General features: G+C 29.1%; 3 protein-coding genes across 3 annotated transcripts; 1 reads left to right on the top strand and 2 right to left on the bottom strand.

Annotated features, from left to right (window-relative positions):
• Positions 1 to 112: 112 nt before the first annotated feature.
• Positions 113 to 2,287, bottom strand: LOC130824808 (uncharacterized). The gene is made up of 3 exons (XM_057689825.1): positions 1,750 to 2,287; positions 1,538 to 1,607; positions 113 to 188 (listed from the first exon to the last, which is right to left on the bottom strand). The coding sequence occupies exons 1-3, from the start codon at positions 2,285 to 2,287 to the stop codon at positions 113 to 115; spliced, it is 684 nt and encodes a 227-aa protein (XP_057545808.1).
• A 490-nt stretch (positions 2,288 to 2,777) lies between these two features.
• On the bottom strand, positions 2,778 to 6,403 carry LOC130824809 (uncharacterized). The gene is made up of 4 exons (XM_057689826.1): positions 6,375 to 6,403; positions 5,880 to 5,954; positions 3,966 to 4,168; positions 2,778 to 3,667 (listed from the first exon to the last, which is right to left on the bottom strand). Exons 1-4 carry the CDS (start codon positions 6,401 to 6,403, stop codon positions 2,778 to 2,780), a joined length of 1,197 nt encoding a protein of 398 aa, XP_057545809.1.
• Positions 6,404 to 11,318: 4,915 nt separating this feature from the next.
• Positions 11,319 to 15,295, top strand: LOC130825826 (late embryogenesis abundant protein At5g17165-like). Its single transcript, XM_057691270.1, has 2 exons — positions 11,319 to 11,682; positions 14,736 to 15,295. The coding sequence occupies exons 1-2, from the start codon at positions 11,567 to 11,569 to the stop codon at positions 15,010 to 15,012; spliced, it is 393 nt and encodes a 130-aa protein (XP_057547253.1). The 5' UTR covers positions 11,319 to 11,566; the 3' UTR covers positions 15,013 to 15,295.
• Positions 15,296 to 19,569: the final 4,274 nt, after the last annotated feature.

The raw sequence follows: 19,569 nt of genomic DNA on the forward strand, positions 1-19,569 counted from the left end.
AATTAATTAACCTCTAGAATCTTTATGACGAGGTTGTATATCACACAAATCTTGTAGACTCAACATCATTATTATTCCTTCTAATATGAGAAGAGGTAATACAAGTGAAGCATCAAACATTAATATCAACACGATTGAACTTCTTGCCTTTCTCTTTATTCGATGTCTTTCTTTTTAGCTTTTGGTACCTTCAAGTAGAATAAATTAACTGAATTGATAAAAATATGTTGCAAAGTTTTTCTATATTATTATACTTTTTTATCACATGAAATTGTTATGTCTACATCTTTATATTATTCTTTTAAGGTTATCTAACCCAACCAAATAATTCATACTCTTTTTTACTTAATTAATTTTTGTATGCATTATTTTATCAATAAATTATGAATCATAACCTTAAACTTTAGGCCTTCTGCGAATTACAGTCTCAATATTTTTTTTTTAAATTACTGCAACTAAGAATACATAAGACATTTGAAGGTGAATATGCCAAAGTAAAAATAAAATATTTGAATAGAATAGGATTATTTGGATAAAGTATTATTTATCAATTAAACAGAGTTATATTATTTAACTTTGTTTTAACTTATATATTAAGAATAATATTAAAAATAAACAAATAATATATATAATTAGACTGATTAGGAGGTATTATTAGTTATATTATAAAGTCATGTATACTTAATGCTTAAGTAACAAATAACGTGGATGGTCATTATCAAGAGAGATTGTAACACGTCTTAAACACGTACAACTTTAAATTTATTTTGTAATAGTAATAATAATAATAATAATAATTATTATTATTATTATTATTATGGAGTATAAAACGTCATGTAAGTATTCCTAGAAAATGTATGCTGCGTAGAACGTCAAAGAAAGCATCTACGCAATTGATACTATGCCTCACCAATTGTTCAAAGTAGCAAATGAGTTGTTAGACTTTGAAGACATTATAAAGAGGAGTAAGGTAAATGATACTCCCTTCGTTCTTATATGTTCTTCCTATTTGGGTATTTCACAAAGATTAAGAAAAAGAGAATCTTTGGTGGTAGTGGGTATTATTTTAATTATATAATAGTGGGAAGTAATGATTGTATTGGAAGTATGAGGTTGTAGTGAGTATTATTTTAATTAAATAGTAGTGTGAAGTAATAATTGTATTGAAAGTATGAGAGAGAAAATAACTATAAATAAAAGAAAATGGGTACATTAAAAGAAAAGGGGGATTTTAAGGGGTAAAAGTGAGATAAAAACTTTCTAAAAATAGAAAGTATTCTAAAGTGGAAGAACTTTTGAAACTACCCGTTATAGTAATGTGGAAGATCAAAAAGGAACGAAGGGAGTAAATGTTTTTGTTATGGTTTTTTTATTTGAAATTAATTTAAACGGAAAAGGAAATTTAAGATCAATAAAAAAAATTAAAAGAAGAAAACAGAATGTTGATGAGAGAGACTCTAAGAAGAAATCAAGAAACAAAGTAGTAATGTCAATATAAACAAGAGAGAAAAAAATGTAATGGTCTGGAATTTGTTACCGCAGTTTTCTAAGTAGTAACAAAGTAGAGGTATTTATTACCTCATAGAAACGGAAATGTTTACCAAAAACTTATAACAAACATAGAGAAAAGAAAAGGCCTAATTGTTTCGTTTACATACCCATAAAAACAACTATATCAAACAAGGCCTAAGTTCAATGGCGGATCCAGAAACAAAAAAAAGAAGTGATGTCAATAATAAAAAAAATTACAATCACCATTGAATAAATTAAGCCAAATATCACGTCGCGTTTTCATATTTTGGAAGCGACGCATAATGTCATCATTTGACAAACTATGAAATAAATCACACTCAAAATAAGTTACAATAGCATCACTCAAAAACTCATCACGCATTTTATTGCGTAAGTCAGTCTTGATAAACTTCATTGCAGAGAACACTCTTTCAACGGTCGCAGTGGATATCGGCAAAATCAACGCCAACTTCAGAAGCTTAAAAAAAGTTGGGCACGACTTATACAAATTGGTACGGACCAACATTTTAAAGAGTTCACCAAGAGTGGCCAAGTTTGAAAATCTCTCATCAGTTGCAAAATTACCAACAAAAGCATCTAACTCAAAACTAAGACAATCAATGGCCAGATCATCAAAATCATTGGGATAAAGTTTAGCCATTTTGAGTACCTTCTCTTTGTTATAATTGAAAAATGAATTAGCCGGATTCAAACAAGCAATTCTAATAAGTAACTCTGTACTAGTCTCAGGAAAACGACTATCAAGTTCTTGCATTTGCATATCAAGAATCGTGTAGAAAACATTAACACGAAAATAGTGCTCAAGTGTCACATCTAAACGTCTTCTCTTTGATTTTCTCGAGTTCGTAAAGGGGCAAGCTCATCCATGTTAGGAATTTCAATATCATATGTTACACAAAAAGAAGTCACATCATGTTTTACACAAAAGAAGTCACATCATTCATCAAAGAATCCCAACCTTAATTCCTAGTCATCTGAAATTGTCTCTTAGCAGTATGAAGCAATCTTATAACATTTGCAATATCTTGATCTCTTCTTTGCAAAGATAGACTAAGTGGATATGTGATTCCCATCACTAATTTCATCAAATGTACCATGAAAGCAAAATAAAAAGTTTGAATATCATCCAAAATAGCTTCAGTTTTAGCTATATCATTATCTCCCGCAAGAATAAGAGCATCAAGCACATCAAAAATTGGTGAAATCATACTAATGAAATTGCAAAAGGTTTTAAAATGTGTACCTCAACGAGTATTCGCATGTCTTTGAAGACCAACTTCTTGATTTAAACCCTTTCCAGTTATAAGCTCACCTTTACGTAATGTTTTTTCAACCATCTCGGCTTGTTTTTGTCGAAACTCATCTCTATGTTTATAAGAAACACCAATAGTGTTTAAAGTGAGCTGAATCAAATCAATAAGATGCTCAAAATCAACATGTTTGTGTGCAACCTTAACAAGAGTGAGCAGAAATTGGTGAGCAAAGCAGTGTACATAGTGAGCCGATGAACAATCCTCCTGAATTAATGTCCTAAGCCCATGTACATGACCTCTCTTGTTGCTTGCTCCATCGTAACCGTGCCCCCTTGTACGAGATGGACTCAAAGATAATTGATCAAGCATAAAATAAATTGTTCCTTTGAGTGACTCAGCGGTAGTGCTAGTAACTTGAGCAAGACCAACTAACCTTTCCATGATAAATCCCTTTTTATCAACATACGTCAATAAAAGACCCATTTGTTTCTTACAAGACACATCACGAGATTCATCTACTAAAATAGGAAAATAATCATCTCCAAGTTCCTTTAGAATGTCATTAATGGTCTCTTTATAACAAGCATTGATGATGTCTTTTTGAATTGATGGGGATGTCATTTGATTATTACTGAGAGCATTTTTTAAAGCAACACTACCAACACTTTTATTTTTTCTAGAAAAAAACTCTAAGAAAGTAAGAAAATTACCTTTCTTTAAGAATGCTTCACTTTCATCATGACCTCGAAAAGGTAATCCAGAAATCAAAAGTAATCTACCAATATCTATAGATGCATTCAAACGGTTCTTATAATCAATCTTAACTTGCTCAGATTGTTTATGAAGAGCAGCTTGTATGGATTGATTATGGATTATAAGATCTTCACATCTTTTTACACATTTATTATGAGTACTATTTACACCACCAATATGTGTATCAAATCTTTTAATATTATTTCAAGTCCTAAAACCAACACTAGTGAATGCCTCACCTCCTTGGAAACTTAAAGTTTTACTTTCGCTTACAAACAAATAACAAAACAAGCAATAACAAGCATCCTTTTTAGGACTATATTCTAACCAATTAGAATACTTAAGATACCACTCTTCTTTAAATCAACGTGAGGATCCATACTTTAAATTTTGCGGATAAGATTTTTTTATAAGGTTGATATGGACCTCTTTGAATATAAGCTCTTCTTATCTCATCACGATCATTTACATCATAATATGATATTGGATTTCTATCGGCAGGGTTAGAAAGAAGAGTGCTAACATCGACTCTACTTCTTTGAGTAGAAGAGTTATGATTCAATGGAACTTGAGAAGCTTGATGTTGAGTGTGTTGAGTTTCACCAAGTGGACTTGGTGAATTTTCGGACCTGAATTAAAAAGAAAATGTGATTCGGAAGCAAGTCTTTTGAAATATCTATCAATTTGCAACTCTACAATACACAACAACCATGAATCATTACATTTAATGATTCATTACCATATATATTATTAATCACTATTGTCTAATAATTCTAATTTTAACATCAAATTTTAATTCAAAAATCCAATTTATGCCAGCAAATTAAGTAATTTACTCAATTTTAAAAAACCAAATTAACAACCCTAATTATGTAATTGCAAATAAAAAATTAATATGAAAAATTTCATCATCATTCCAACATTAGAAATAAATTACTACAAATTAATTTGATTAATTTCAACATTAAGATTAAATGACAAAAAATTGCAAAGAAAAAAGAAAAAAATAACCTTAAGCAAGAGAAATCATAAATGGTCCAACAAAAGACAGTGATGTGCAATGCGGTAGCCGGCAAGTGGAGTGGTGGACGCCGGTCGCCGGCCAGATGGTGCCAGGTCATATTCTCACAGAGGGTTTGGGTCTTTGGGAAAGACTTCAACATTCATTGGCTCACTACTGGCTGCTAGGCTTTTACTTTCTCTGGGAATTGGGGGTAATTAATCGGGGGTAATTAATAGGGGTAATAAAAATAGAAAAAAAGAATTCATGAATGTTGTGGGAGATAAGAGTACTAACCACTGATCTAGCATATATTTCTTTATACTATTTGATTTTTTAAGTGATGTCAACTGACCTCGGTGACCTTACTTTAAATCTGCTCCTGCCTAAGTTTAGTGATAATAGATAGTAGATACAACAAATTTTATAAAAAATAATGGAAAATTTTACGTGGTAACTTTGAGGTATTGAGTTTTCTACATGGTAATCAAAGCTTTTTAAAAATCCATGTGGTAATCATGATGTTTACCCAATTCTTTCTCCTTGACCTTTTTACATAGAAAACGTTATGAAATGTTAGTTTGGTAAGCTCAAACAATCCTATACAACAACTCAATTTGAAAACCTCTTTTTTCTCCAATTAAACTCTCTCAACATCACAAATTTCCAATTTCACCCTAATTTTCCTAAATTCCTAAGCTTAAATCCTCAATATGAAACCAAATTCAAAGAAATCTATATCCAAAGATCACAAAATCGAGCTCTCAACTAGTGGTGGGTGAAGTTAAAATTGATTACAAATTCATCAATCTAATACATTCAGCAAATCGATTACAAATCAAATAAAATGAGTTAATTGAAATTCTTGTAAATTAAAGTTACCCACATTTATTGACCTAGGGTAAACGAAACAAAATTAGGGTAGGAAACGTTGACCTTCATCCATCACCAGTTGAGAGCTTGATTTTGTGATCATAGGAAATAAATATCATTGAATTTGGTTTCAAATTTGGGGATTTAGGGTTAGGGATTTAGGCGAATTAGGGTTGAAATAGGGGAATTATGATGTTGAGAGAATTCAATTGGAAGAATAAGGGATTTTCAAATTGAATTGCTATACGGGATGGTTTAAACTTATTAGACTAACGTTTTAGAACGTTTTAATGTAAAAAGGTCACAAAGAATGAATTGGGTAAACCTCACTAACTTAGATTTGCCACGTGAAATTTCCCAAAAATAATTATGAATATAATATTATTATTTAATATTGTCCGTAAATATAAATTGTTTAAATTAACAGCTAATTAATCAATTACATATAATATTAATCAATTACATACGTTATAGAAATGTTGATGGCAATACTTGTGTTATGTGTACGAAACACATTGTCAAAGTGCAATTCAGTAGGAGTACTGCAATTCAGTAAGAGTGCAATTTAGTAGGCTAATAATCACCAAATATTTAGATAAATTAAATTTGAAAAATCTTATTCTAAAGGTCATGCCTTTAGGTGAACATTTTTTAGAGGTTCAATATTTTATTTATTTTTTAAAGATTTAATCTTTGCATTATATTTTCTTTTAAAGACCTTTTGATGCTGAAGTAGCAAGTTATTTCTAAAAAATGGTAAAAAATAATTTGTCATGTGTCACGTTTTGATTGGTTCATAGTACTTCCTCTGGGCTCTCATTTTGAATTTGCTCCATATAATTTAACAAACTCCTATATATTAGAGATTTTAAAGTGCAAACTCAAAATGGTAGGACAAAAAGAGTAGTTTGCACTCAATACCTTTATTTCTGTATTAACTCTCTTCCCTGTAGAAACCCCACCATCGACCGACCCCATCACCATTCACCATTAGGGATGAGCATGAGTCAAATTTGAATCGAGTTCAGCTAGACTCAAATTTAAAATTTATCTTTTTTATTGAATCCGATTTCAAACCCAAATCCACAGGGTCTAAAAAATTTAGATCATAAATTCACAACATACAATTTTAGGGACAAAAATTTCATGGAGAGTAGTTGATAAATTGTATAACTCATGAAAAGATGTTAAGAAAATTGTATAACTCATGACAAATATAAAATATGTTTGTGAATGAACTAGAAAACCATATTTAAGTTAAATCGGGTATTCGGGTTTAGAAATAACAAAGTTAGATAATCCTATAGTACCATTAATGTGGTAAATAAAGGTAAGTCCAAAAGAACCAAGCATGGTAAGAGAACTCGCTCTAGAAACTTCAACGTTAGCGAAAAGTGGGCATGTGGCAAACAAGTTCATGTATTTGGTTCGCACATTGGCGAATCTTGATTGTAAATTAAAGGGAGTCAAAATTCAAATTTTCAACTTTTTATTTAAAATATATTATATATTAACCATTAAACTATATATTTTAATTGCAAAATTTAGATAATATTATTATTTTATAACATAACCTATAAAATTTAGGGGTTGGATCCCTTCTGTCTAGCTCTAAGATAAGATCCGCTATCGTTTTAGACTTATAAATAGATGAAATTATTATTATGGAATAACATGAAATGCAGAATTATTCTAAGTAATTCTTTCTTTAATATATAAAAAAATGCCTGGTTGAGGTGCGGCTTGATTAACCAATATAAAAGATTTGTACTAGTTTTTTTAAAGATTTCTTGACAAAATTTACTGATTCTTAACATAATATAGAGAACGACGGGTGTGGATAGTTATTTGATTCAAAAAAATTCAGTTTTAAAAAGGGGATAATTCGGATAGTATATCTAATTTAAATTCCAATTGGGATTTAAGTCAAATTAAATATTTGAATATACAGTTTTGAATTTTTTTTGATAGAAAACTCTATTTAGGCTTTTGAACATTGTTAAAATTTATAAATCTCCGCTATAACTAAGTTGCTTAACTTATCAATTATTATTGATTAATTTAGGCTTTCGAACCGTCAATCATATTGTCAAAATGATTTATTTTTAAAATTGTGAAATATAATTTTGATTAAAGAACGATAAAGAGGTGAACTTAAATGTTTGTATATATAAAAACATGAATTCTAAAAAAAATAAAAAAAATTAGATATTAGAATTTTCAAATTTCAAACGCAAATTTGGTGTTTTCTGTTTTCTTTTGTAGCCTTTTTCTTTGCAGGCATCTCACATGTTAGACAATACTCTAGTTAAGGGGATTCCTTCGATCGCGATCTCTTCGTAATGAGGGGTATTGGTTGGTCTGCCTTCTTTTCCACCCCCAGACCCTGCCTTGCGTGATACTCATTGGAATGGTGATAATATAATATTCGTTCCGGGATGAATTAAATATCAAGTTGAACCGGATCGAAATCGAATCTTTAGCATTCAGAAAACCTAAATCGAAATTGATCCAATATACAATTTTGAACACTCCTAATTAATGAAAATTCGGATAATAGAGAGTGAATTAAGGAATAGCTACAATTGGTATCATCAAAACATAGTTAAGTTTGTTAATGTTAAGGAGAGAATCATTCTAAAGATTGATTTTGTAAATCTCTATCACTTTAAGTTAATTAATATTTGTAGTCATTGTCAAGATTAACAAAGGAACAACAATATATTACATAAATATATTGTGCTGATTCTTTTTTGATATGTTTTGTTTAAAATATTACTGATACTCATTTTTGTTACTTCTTTTATTTCTATGGCTCTTAGAATTGCATGATTTCATTGTGTGTCATAAATTATAATCTAATAGGAGTATATCATATAATTAATTTTTATATAATTAATATGCAATAATACTAGAATGTGGTTCAATTATATATGATTATTATCGTCAATTAGCATGGACAAAGGGGCTATCACTTAAAGCCTTAAATTTTTTAAGTTTTATATTTTTTAATATACAAGTTTGATATTAGTTTTAATTAAATTTATACATAAATTTATAGTTTTGCTAAAAAATAAGAATTATTAGTACTTTCTTATAAAATAGTCAAAATTTCAACAATAAAAAACAAAATAAATATCATATATTTATGACGTCCAAATTTATGAGGGTGGATCATGCATGCTTGATTAAGTTTAGGTCTCGTGCTACTTGTGCCCTACAACTCCTAAGGTTAGCTCCTCGTGGAACTTGCTTTTGGTTTCCACCTTTTCCTTCGTTGGATTACCATATGCATTACACATTAACCAATTGACATATAATGTGCTTTATGCCTGACACAATAATTAATTAATTAATCTAATACTTCCTTCGTTATTTAATATATGTTAGTATTATAGTTATTGACATTATTTATTGTTCAAGTTTATTTTATATCATCATCATACTCAGTATATCCTCCTTATAAGAATTATGGTCAGGGTCTGGGGAGGGAAGAAAGACGGCAACTCATACCCATAAAAGAGAGTGCGGCCAAAGAGTCCCTAGGCTCAAGAAAAAACTTCAAAGAGAGTGTAGCTACCCAGAACCTGCAACTTACAACACACGTTGACCATTAACAAATATATAAGAAAGGATAATAAATAGATAAATAACTACATATAAAGAAAATAAAAGTAAAAATAAAACGTAAAAACAAGAAGGTAGTAAGATAGAAAGAGTAAGAGAACACTATATATATAAAGGGTAAGAAACAATATAGACAAGTGGGATCTTATTTGATTAACAGTCTAATCGCATACTTTCATGATATTAACTTTTTATAATTTTTAAATATGCATAGTTCAACATATAAATAATTAAAATAATTAATTGTAGTATTTAAAAAGTCAAATGTAACAAATATAGTGAAACAAAGGAAATATAATATTATGTATATATACTCGACTAGCGAACATTCAAGGGAAAATTTTGATACGCCTTAAAATTATACTTAATCTATGTACTAATCACTTGAAAACACTCATTTAAATTATTATATTTTTAGTAGAAATGAGAATTAAATTGAAGAATAAGATAATATATAAGTGAATGAAATGAGTGATTAAGATGGAAAAAATGAATAAATTTGTAGATAAGATTTAATGAAATAGAGTGCGTGAGATCATAAAAAATAGAAAATGCTCCTAATCAAGAGAAACAAACTAAAATGAAAAAAATCTAGCTAAATCAATAGGCACAGAGGAAGTAATAACGCTGTTGAAGTTGAGAATTTGAAATTAATTTCGTATATCTTATTATTTTGAAAATTTTCATTTATAATTTCATAATTGAAATTTATAATTTAAAATAATATACTTAATCAAGAACAACCTAATTTAATAGCTAGAATTGCTTGATGGAGAAAACTAGAAGGGATTTAAAGATTTTACTCCTATTGTTATCCTAAAATAAGATTAAAATCTAATAAAAAAAATAATGAACACAATTTTAATAAAGAGATGAAAAAGGGGAAACAAGAAAAATAATACTTCGTAGTTCAACCCCAATAAAACATTACTCTATATAAAGAATATATAGACAAACAAAATAATTACCTATATCATTTGGGTCAGCCAATACGTACCTATGAACAATGACTAAAACTAATCACTTACTTTAAAACACAAAGTACAATTAGTTAACAATCACTTATTTTAGAGACCTTAGACATTGTTGGAATTTTAATTTAAATAGAGAGAAATAGAGAAAAAGAAGGCAGCGGAGATTTGAAATAATGAAGGATTTATTATATAGATAACAAAAAAAGGAGGAGAGATTTGGAAGGGAGAGGTTTGGAGGAATAACATTAATAAATTTTATTAAGAATATAATCTCTATGAAAGTGAAACTATTTAAAGGGCAAATAATTATTTTCCTTTCTTTTTCCTTCCTTTCCTTCCCTCTCCCTTCTTTTCTTTTTTTCTATTAATTTGCTTTCCAAACATATGTAACAATTTGACAAATTGTTGGTCAAAGCTGTTAGCCAATGTTGTGGACAGTTTGACCAGCTAGGAGTATTAGCTAATAAATAGTGTTGAAAGTTATTCGGATATAATCATAAACCAAATAAGAAATATGATTTGAATATTTTATAACTTGATTTGGTTTTGGATTATTGGAATATTCAAAACAAAATTTTTGTGTTTGGTTTGTTTAAATTTGATTTGAGCCCACTAAAAACCGAAAAATCGAAATTTTAAACTAAATAAAAATAAAAGCTCATTGCTCACATTTTAAATAATTTTAAAATCCTTTCAAAAAATAAATTAAAATAATTTTAAATTAAGTCAATGTCATATTAACCAAATTACCCATTATGCTTTTTTGGCATTTCAACATTATAACTCGTATTTTCTTATTCAAAAACATTTTATTTTATTTATGTCCTAATATGTTGCTCTCTTTTTCCTTTACTTACCTTTCCATGTGGTCATTCCTTACTTAAAAAAAAATTGACGTGTTATTTTATTGTAGATGTCATATAATATTTTTAACAATAAATTATTCGATTCTTTTAAAAAAAATTGAACGGGTATAATTATGTGGGAAAAGTTGATATTACTACCTTTCACCCATTCATTATGATAATTCTAACTTTGCATTATTTATATGCTGATAGCAAATTAGAGACAATTGTTGAATTATTATAATAAAAAGTTATACTGATAGCTAATTAAGACTAAAGAATAGATTATTAAAAAATAATTAAAAATAATTTACAATAAATAAGTAAAATATTAAATTATTAATATTAATTTTTTTAATTCTTGTCCAGTACGTGTAAGTATTTGTGTATTTGAGTAGAGTACGGGAGAGTAAAAGAACCGTGAGGATATTTATTAGAAGTATTTCAATATCAATATGCTAAACATTATCCTTGTACTTTTTTTTTTCTGGCCCTGACTGTTTGTATACTCTGCAATTTTTAAAATTAAAAATTAATTTTCTCTTTCAATTCCGTACTACTTTTACAAATCTTTTCCTCTGCCTATATAAAGCGGTGTTTGTTTTAAGGGTAAAAATTCAGAAACACATATACATATTACATTCTACCCATTTCCTCTCTCATCAAACTTTTGATTTTCTTCTGTTTAAGATAAGCTTTAATTCTTGTATGGCAGCCAATTCGAGTTGTCACCGAGTCAGTAGCTTTGGTAAACAATTCGTGACTCATATCGTCACTCAGTCTCCTCCAACTCGCTCTCTTTCTGCTGTTGCTCCTGCTTTTAGGTATAATTTCCCCCCTTTTCTCGGAATTTGTCATGGTTTAATCAGCCTTCTTTCTTTGTTTTACTGTTCATGAAACATGATCACTTGACTATTAGTAATTTTTTGCTTCATCAATTAATGGAATGGATGTTTTATTTTTGTGTGATTACGTTTTGATTTATCTTTTCCTCTGTTTTATCGCCATCTAAATTTGATTTTTGGACTTGGTTGATATATTTTTTGTTTTAGTCACTTTGGATAATGATTCTGGTTGTTTTAGCATGCAAATAATTTGTTCTAGTGAGTTTTTGGTATTGATTTGATTCATTGTTTTAATCTAACTTACATAGAAAACGATCTAAAATGTTGGAGTATGGTGAAATTGCTTAAAATCTCTTAATGGGGGTTTTAGATATACATAAAAATTGATCTGCAATGTTTGAATAAGGTTAATATCTACACTTTGTTTGATTGGAAAAATCAGAAAAAAAAGAAAGAGATTTAAAGGGATATAATTTCTCTAATTTGGATAACAAATTCGAAGGGGGAGGGATTTGAAACGAATGGATCTGAACGGATTAGTTTCCTCTAATCCTCTCCTTCCATTCTCTTCTAACAAACAAGGGAAGCTGAATATTAATGCTTTGTTCTTTTCGTTTTGTCCAATTTTTGGAAAACAAGAGATTTCATGCCTAATTTTTGGGATTCTTTTGTGGGGTATATTTTTGTCAAATTTAGCTTTCATTTTGGTTTTTTGGACTCTAATTTCTTTTAGATTTGTTTCTATGTATTTTATGCTTGAACCGGTAAATATAAGCCGACTTTTTCTGGATTTCTGATACTATGAGTTTAAAAGACATTAGAATTTCTTTTTTTATGTAATGAAATCAGAACTGGCAGATTTAACAGTATTTTTTGGGAATTGATAGCATATATGGACGTTTAAGGATTTATTATTATTTTTTTATTTTTTATTTGATCATGTAAGTACAGAATGAAACTTTGTCACAGGGTGAAGAAAAAGTGTCCAAACTAACCAATTCTCTTTATTTCTATTTTAAGATTATATACAACTTTTCTTGGAGTTTCAATCATATTCATAAATTAATAAAGTATATATAACATATGATGGCCTTCAACCATTACATTCTATCAAAATAACCATGTTAGGAGTGTAATATCATGAGTCATACTCTAATAAATAATCTGTTTTTCTTTACTGATAATTTTAACTTTAAGTAGAGTTTAGTAGAAGTAATGAGTTAATAAACGCAAATATCTTAAATCAGTGGCAGATTTTGACAATCTACCCAATTCTTCTGACTAGATTGAGATAATAAAATTTTGTTTGTATCTACTTTTTCTAGCTATTATGTCTTATTCTGTAAATTAAAATAAAAAGTTTGATATTTGTTAAAACACTTTTAATCCCAAGAATATCTAAAAACATGTGGATGGTTTGTCTAAGGAAGTTTATGTCTTTTTCATGATTCTAAAGTAACATTTAAGTGGCAAGCTTATCAAATTATCAATACTGCTCTGTCTCTTTGAATTTGTTAATTTGTTTTATTGATAAACAAAATGATAATGAAATGTACGTGTTTGATGAGATCGGTTGGTTAGTGTTATACAACTTGTTGTTAATTAGTTGATAGGCTTCTTTTGTGGGTGTTTTTATTAATCTTGATTAATTCTAGTTTATTTCAAATAATGATCTTTCTTTTCTTGCCCAACAGATGTTGTTAATTCATGTGTAGGATATGGTTACTTTTCACACAATGAATTCATTGTGAATTTTGAATTTGCTATTGTTATGAATTTATGATACGAATTTTGGTGTGATTGTATATCATTGATGAAATGTTTTGTTAAGTTGTACATTTATTGAGAATTAAATAATGATAGGTACGGTTGATATTATATCTAGATCTAAGAACGATCTTTTGTAGTTCTTGTTGTAGACTGAGATTTTGAGTAATGCTTAAGCAGTCTATACTAATTAAAGAATATATGCTTTTTCGATCATAAGTTACATCGATCATATATCAATGTTTATTTTCGAGAAAAAAAAATTCTGTGGTTTTTGGACTTTTTATCATGAACCTTTATGTTTTCTACCTAACCATCCCTGTTATAGCATTTAGAAGAGTCCCAAGGAATAATAAAAGGCGAAGTAGTTGGCCAGTTGCTTGTTGGAATGATGTATTAATTTGCGTAGTGTGGATCATCAACGATAGTGTTTAGTCATACTCAACACCCAATATAGAAGTGTATGATTATTAGACCATGTCACATGCAACGCAATCGATTCGTTTAGGATTTCTTGTACATGCTCATTCTTTGCTACACCAAATCATGTTATCTGCTCTAGTTAGGATGAGATAAGAAGATAAAAAATGAGATAAATTTCTAGAAATGAAAATGTTTTAAAGTCAAGAGTACGAACTAAATTAGTATATTTAGTCCACTCTAATTGACAAAGGGATGACATTGTTGTGGTGTTTTGATTGTCAAATGTGGATGTGTCAATGACCATGTGATATGGATAGGGATGACATATTGTTTGAAATTTTAGTTGAAGTATTGAAAACAAAGAGTATATTCCCTAGATATGCTATAGTTTGCTTGACCCTTAAATGTATGGATGTGTCAAGATGGAGACAGGATGAAATTATTTTTGGGGAAATTGTCAATTATAAATCACTTTTTGCATGATCTACAGAAAATAAATCCATATATTGTTTATTTATAAATAAACCCACCTATTAGATTTATATGTTAAAATAAATCAGGTTATTGTTTATAACCATCCTCAAAGCTTCTTTGTGAATTGTGATTAAGCAATAGGAAAAAAATAATAATTGTATTTATTTTCAGTAATTATATCTAATAGGCGAGTTTATTTAAAAATAATCAATAGTTGAGATTATTTTTAGTGAATCAAGAAAACATTGGTTTATTTTTGACAAATTTTCCATTATTTTATGGAACCATTTGGTTTCTTTAGTCATGAATGGATGTTTATGCCATAGACTAGTGATTACAATATACATAATGTATATGATCATTTGCAGGAGGTTGCTGCATGGTTCAGTATATGACAAGAACATCGATGATCATGTCCGCCCAGTGGTAGTACCAGATGAGTTGATCCAGCCTCAGTCGGAAAAGTACTGGGCTCCAAATCCTAACACCGGAGTTTTTGGGCCTGATGCTGAGCAAAATGCAGCGGCTAGAGCCATGGGACGTGGCTTTTACATGTCTCCATCGGATGGTGGCACCGAGTCTGTTCTCGAGCAGAAGGCTTTTTTCCGTCCTCTTGAGGACTTGGAGAAGCCGCAACACCCTTGATACCTTAACGATGACGAAGCCGCCCTAGTTAATCAATATGATAATATTATGCATTACTGTATATTTTTGAGCTAGAGGCAGGCTAGAATACCAAGTTTTAGTTTATGGTTGTAGTAAAATTCAGGCCGTGGCGCTGTAATAATGACTTGAGTCATGTTCATAAAGCTTGTGTGATTGTGAATTTTGGCTTGAAAGATCAGTGTGGAAGTTTAATGCTAGCATGTATGTGTTATTTGATACCATGCCTTCTGCTAATATACATAATTAAATAACAAATTATCAATATCGGCTTACTCGTGGTGTTTTGGCAAATAATTTTTTCCTTATTTTTGTTGATTTTGGTTTCTTGGTTTATCAAATATAAAAAAAATATTTGGTAAATAGATTTAAAACTAACTCAAAAGTTGGTTTTTACTAAGCCAAAATCAGAAAGCTATCCCGGTTTATGAATAGCTTTATTCATATGTTTTTTTAAAATTTTTTTTGTCAATTTTCACTTTTATCCTATTGAACATCCAATAATAATTAATTTTTGTCAAATGGTTCATAATAAGACTTACTCCATTAATTAATATTTTCAATAGACCTAACAACTTAAGCTAACAATCATATAAAATAGATCCACATGTTCATTTATTGTTTTTCTTTTTTACAAAGGGTTTAAATAACTTGAATATAGTTGTTGGGGTGGTGAATTTAATTTCAATTTAAGAATAACTTATTCCTTTTAAAAAGTAATGAGAATCAGATTTTATCTCAATTAAAGTAAATACTGTATTTTTATAGACGAGATTCAAAAATCGAATCTCATCTAGCTAGGCCTTTTTCTTTTTTTCAACCTATCCTATAAAAAAAAAAAAAAAAAAAACTTGATTTACATAATTAATTTACATAGAAAGGAATGAAGAAAATGTGTAGCTAAGTGGTGTTAGTGCATTAGAATTGAAATAGAGATAAAGAGTAAAGTATAGTTTTTGTATAGTGTGTCCAAGGCAGGACACAAGCTTAGAAGTTAATAGGTGTGACACTGTGACTAAAGTGTAGATTCTGGAAACCAAATGAGTAAAATGGACCATCTTTTGCTGGATGATGTTGATCCAAAATGGATGGATAAGCACTTAATGCCTCTACTGAGTGGGATTAGAAGCAATGCTACTTGGAGTATTATATATCAATTGAAAACACTCCTTTTTCTAAATATCTTCGATATATTGGATAACATGATTTCTTCCTCCTTTTTCAATTGTGTCAAAATCACCTTTGCAAGGGTTTAAAAAAAAAATATATATATATATATATTTGTTAAAATTGTGTTTCTATGCTCTTAATATGAGTAGAAAATCTGCAAATACATTGTATGAACGGATTACTAGACGTGTTTGAAATGCAATTTAAAATCATGAAAAATAAAAAATACTAATTTAATTTTTGGGAAAATAGAGAATAAAATTTGATCAAATAGAAGCAAAGATAGACTTATTTACTAAAACTGCACTTGTAAATTGCATGGAAATTGCAGGTTTCTTAAGCTGGTCAATATTCAGTGTAGTAGTATGAATATAATTATTTATTTATTTTAATCAGAATGATGTATGCGTATATATTGACTTATTTATTTTGAAGGAACCCACCAAATATATTCGTAGACAAATTCCTTAAATACTTTTTTTTTTAATATTTTATCAATTATCAGCTACTCCAGCTTAACCCCAAGACATTAGATATGATTTCGACACGTTGGATTTCATTTGGTGTAAATATTCCTTTCTTGGTTTCTTAAAGTTATTTACACAAGTAAAATTTACCATAAATAAGAAAATAAAAATAAATTTGATGGAGGTAAAGTAGGATAATAAGCTTTATAAAATAAAAAAATTAAGTTAGTGAAAAAAAATTATAAGGAGCACAACTACTAAAAACATATTTAAATAAAGTTAGTGAGAAAACATGTGGGTATATAGGGTCATAAGCAATATAAAAATGTTAAAATGATATTGGTGAAAAATATAGGAAAATATTACCTAGAATAATCCAACCTCTTTATGATTTTCCCATAATAATCCCAACAATTGATTAATCATGAATAATCCCAACTTTATGGAGAGTAAACTTAAGTATTCGGATGACCTGCTATAGTAGGTAATTTACCAAAAAAGTAAACTAAAAATTAAAATAAAGTTAGAGAAAAATTTTGAAAATTTACATAAAAAATTTTAAAATTTTTTAAATATTTTTTAACATTTATTCGATATTTTTTTTAATTTAACTTTTTTTAATAAAAAATAAAAATTTGCTATAGTAGGTCATCCGGTTACCCGAGTTTGCTCTAGGCAAATACCCCATAAAGTTGTGATTATTCATAGTTAATCAATAGGTGAGATTATTATAAGAAAATCATGAAAAAGTTGGATTATTCTTGGTAATTTTTTCAAAAATATTTGTGAACCATTAGCATTATTAAAATATTAAAATAAAAACAAACAAAGTTAATTATGTACAAAATTTGTAATATAAAGCAAAAATCCTTTAGAGGAACAACAAATAAAACAACCTAAAATGATAAATGAAAACAACTTTAAGAAATGAATGAAGTAAATTATAAGCAATTTTTACATGAGAGCGTCATATTGTAAACTAAGTTTTAAAATAGATTTTTTGAAACACCTAAACAAATATTTTAATATTTAAATTGCGATATTTAGTTTAATTTATGATTGTGTCACGTTGGGAGAATTTGTGTTAATTTATAGGGAGCATCTAATAAATCAATAGATGATTAAAAATATTAAGAGAAGATTTTCTCACAAGAACTACTTTTAATGCAGAAGAATCAAATCCTTTTAAAAATTTTTAATAAACATCGTAGAATGGTAGAATATGGTGCAAATATTGTCCTCCATCCTTTTACCCTCAACATTGGACGAACAATATGAATCCCTGATCAAAAAGGACATTTTTTTTCTAGGTTAATGAATTGAGGAATTATTTAGAATAAGAATTTATACCTATGTGTTCATTCTATTTCAAAATATATTTTTCAATATACAAATAATTTAACTCATTATTCCTATGTATTTTTTTATTATTAATATCATGATTCACGAGTTAGTCATTAATAATAAAATTACCTTAATTAACTATATTTCAATATGATAACTAAAATGAAAAATTGACACATATTCCTACTTTTATGTATAGGCTTCACATTTTGGAATTTTAGTTTACATTTGTAGAAAATATGTCATCTAAACTTTGTAGAAGCCTCATATTCTTTCTTGAGGCATGGGGTTATGAAAATCAAATCGGTTTAGGAGTCACTAATATTAAACTCAAAAATTCCTAATCAGTAATCGTGATTTGTAAATCAGCACAAAAAGAAAAAAAAAAAATATTAAAATAAACAAAATTAAAAAAGATAAATTAAAATAACAAAACTCTCACCCTATCACATCCTACTATATAAGGGTGATTTATTAACCTCACAAATAACCGTTATTTACTAAAACCTTCTCGTATCAAACTCAATCTGATGCCGACTTGTTACTTGTCATATACTCAATTACTTATAGATTTGAAATCGATTTGTACCCAATATAATAATAGAGGGAGTGGAAGAATTTAATCATAAAAACTGTGTTGTTTATTACTAGAGAGGGTAATGTATTTATACAATGACAAAGAGGGTTTGTTATATTATCCTTAAACAAACCAAATCAAGAAATCAAGAAAATAATTAAGTAATTGGGTTTACATCCTCCCTCAAAATGGGCTTGTGAGGAAACAGACCAATTTTGCTAACAAACTTCTAAAATAACAACCGAGGAAGTGGCTTAGTTAACAAGTCAGCCACTTGATCATGGGTGGAGATAAAGGAAACTCGTAGAGAACCAGCTTGCACATTTTCTCGAACAAAATGATAGTCTAGACCCAAATGTTTCATCTTAGAATGAAAGGCGGGGTTAGCACTAACATATGTAGCACCCAAGTTATCACAATAAATAACCGGTTTGGAGGAGATTGGTAAACCGATTTCAATGAATAAATTCTTCAATCGAAGAAGCTCAGCGGTGGTGGAAGTGACCGCTCTATATTCGGCCTCCGTAGACGAGCGTGCACGAGTGCGTTGTTTGCGAGAAGACCATGATATAGGATTTGAGCCAAGGTACACAATATAAGCTGAGATAAAGATATAATCATCTTTGTCTCGAGCCCAATCCGCATTCGTAAAAACATGAAGAGAAAGAAGAGAATTATTACGGAGAATCAAGCCATAGTCAATAGTGCCCACAAGATAGCGAAGAAGTCGTTTCAAAGCATTCCAATGATCATCGGTAGGAGATTGCATACATTGTGCTAATTTGTTGACAGCAAAAGCCACATCGGGACATGTAAGGCCAAGATATTGTAGATTGCCAAAGAGAGCACGATTCTCAGGTGGATAGGAACATGGAGAGCCGACTTTGGTCAGAGGAGGATCAACTGCAAGTGGTGTAACAGTTGGCTTAGCATGAACCATTTTGCTTTTAACAAGAAGATCAAGAATGTATTGCCGTTGAT

The sequence above is a fragment of the Amaranthus tricolor genome, chromosome 10, assembly GCF_026212465.1.
Source record: "Amaranthus tricolor cultivar Red isolate AtriRed21 chromosome 10, ASM2621246v1, whole genome shotgun sequence".
Classification (NCBI taxonomy): domain Eukaryota; kingdom Viridiplantae; phylum Streptophyta; class Magnoliopsida; order Caryophyllales; family Amaranthaceae; genus Amaranthus; species Amaranthus tricolor.

What these genes read in the sequence shown, in the direction of transcription:
- LOC130825826 (XM_057691270.1), top strand. Translation starts at nt 11,567, where the DNA reads ATGGCAGCCAATTCGAGTTGTCACCGAGTCAGTAGCTTTGGTAAACAA. An exon ending in GCTGTTGCTCCTGCTTTTAG is followed by an intron (nt 11,683 to 14,735) that starts GTATAATTTCCC and finishes GATCATTTGCAG; the next exon opens with GAGGTTGCTGCATGGTTCAG.
- LOC130824809 (XM_057689826.1), bottom strand. Translation starts at nt 6,403, where the DNA reads ATGGTGAATGGTGATGGGGTCGGTCGATG. An exon ending in GGTGATGGGGTCGGTCGATG is followed by an intron (nt 5,955 to 6,374) that starts GTGGGGTTTCTA and finishes ACTGAATTGCAG; the next exon opens with TACTCCTACTGAATTGCACT. An exon ending in AAGAGCTTATATTCAAAGAG is followed by an intron (nt 3,668 to 3,965) that starts GTCCATATCAAC and finishes AAAGATGTGAAG; the next exon opens with ATCTTATAATCCATAATCAA.
- LOC130824808 (XM_057689825.1), bottom strand. Translation starts at nt 2,287, where the DNA reads ATGCAAGAACTTGATAGTCGTTTTCCTGAGACTAGTACAGAGTTACTT. An exon ending in TAATTTATTCAATGGTGATT is followed by an intron (nt 1,608 to 1,749) that starts GTAATTTTTTTT and finishes GTTTGTTATAAG; the next exon opens with TTTTTGGTAAACATTTCCGT. An exon ending in TTACTACTTAGAAAACTGCG is followed by an intron (nt 189 to 1,537) that starts GTAACAAATTCC and finishes TTCTACTTGAAG; the next exon opens with GTACCAAAAGCTAAAAAGAA.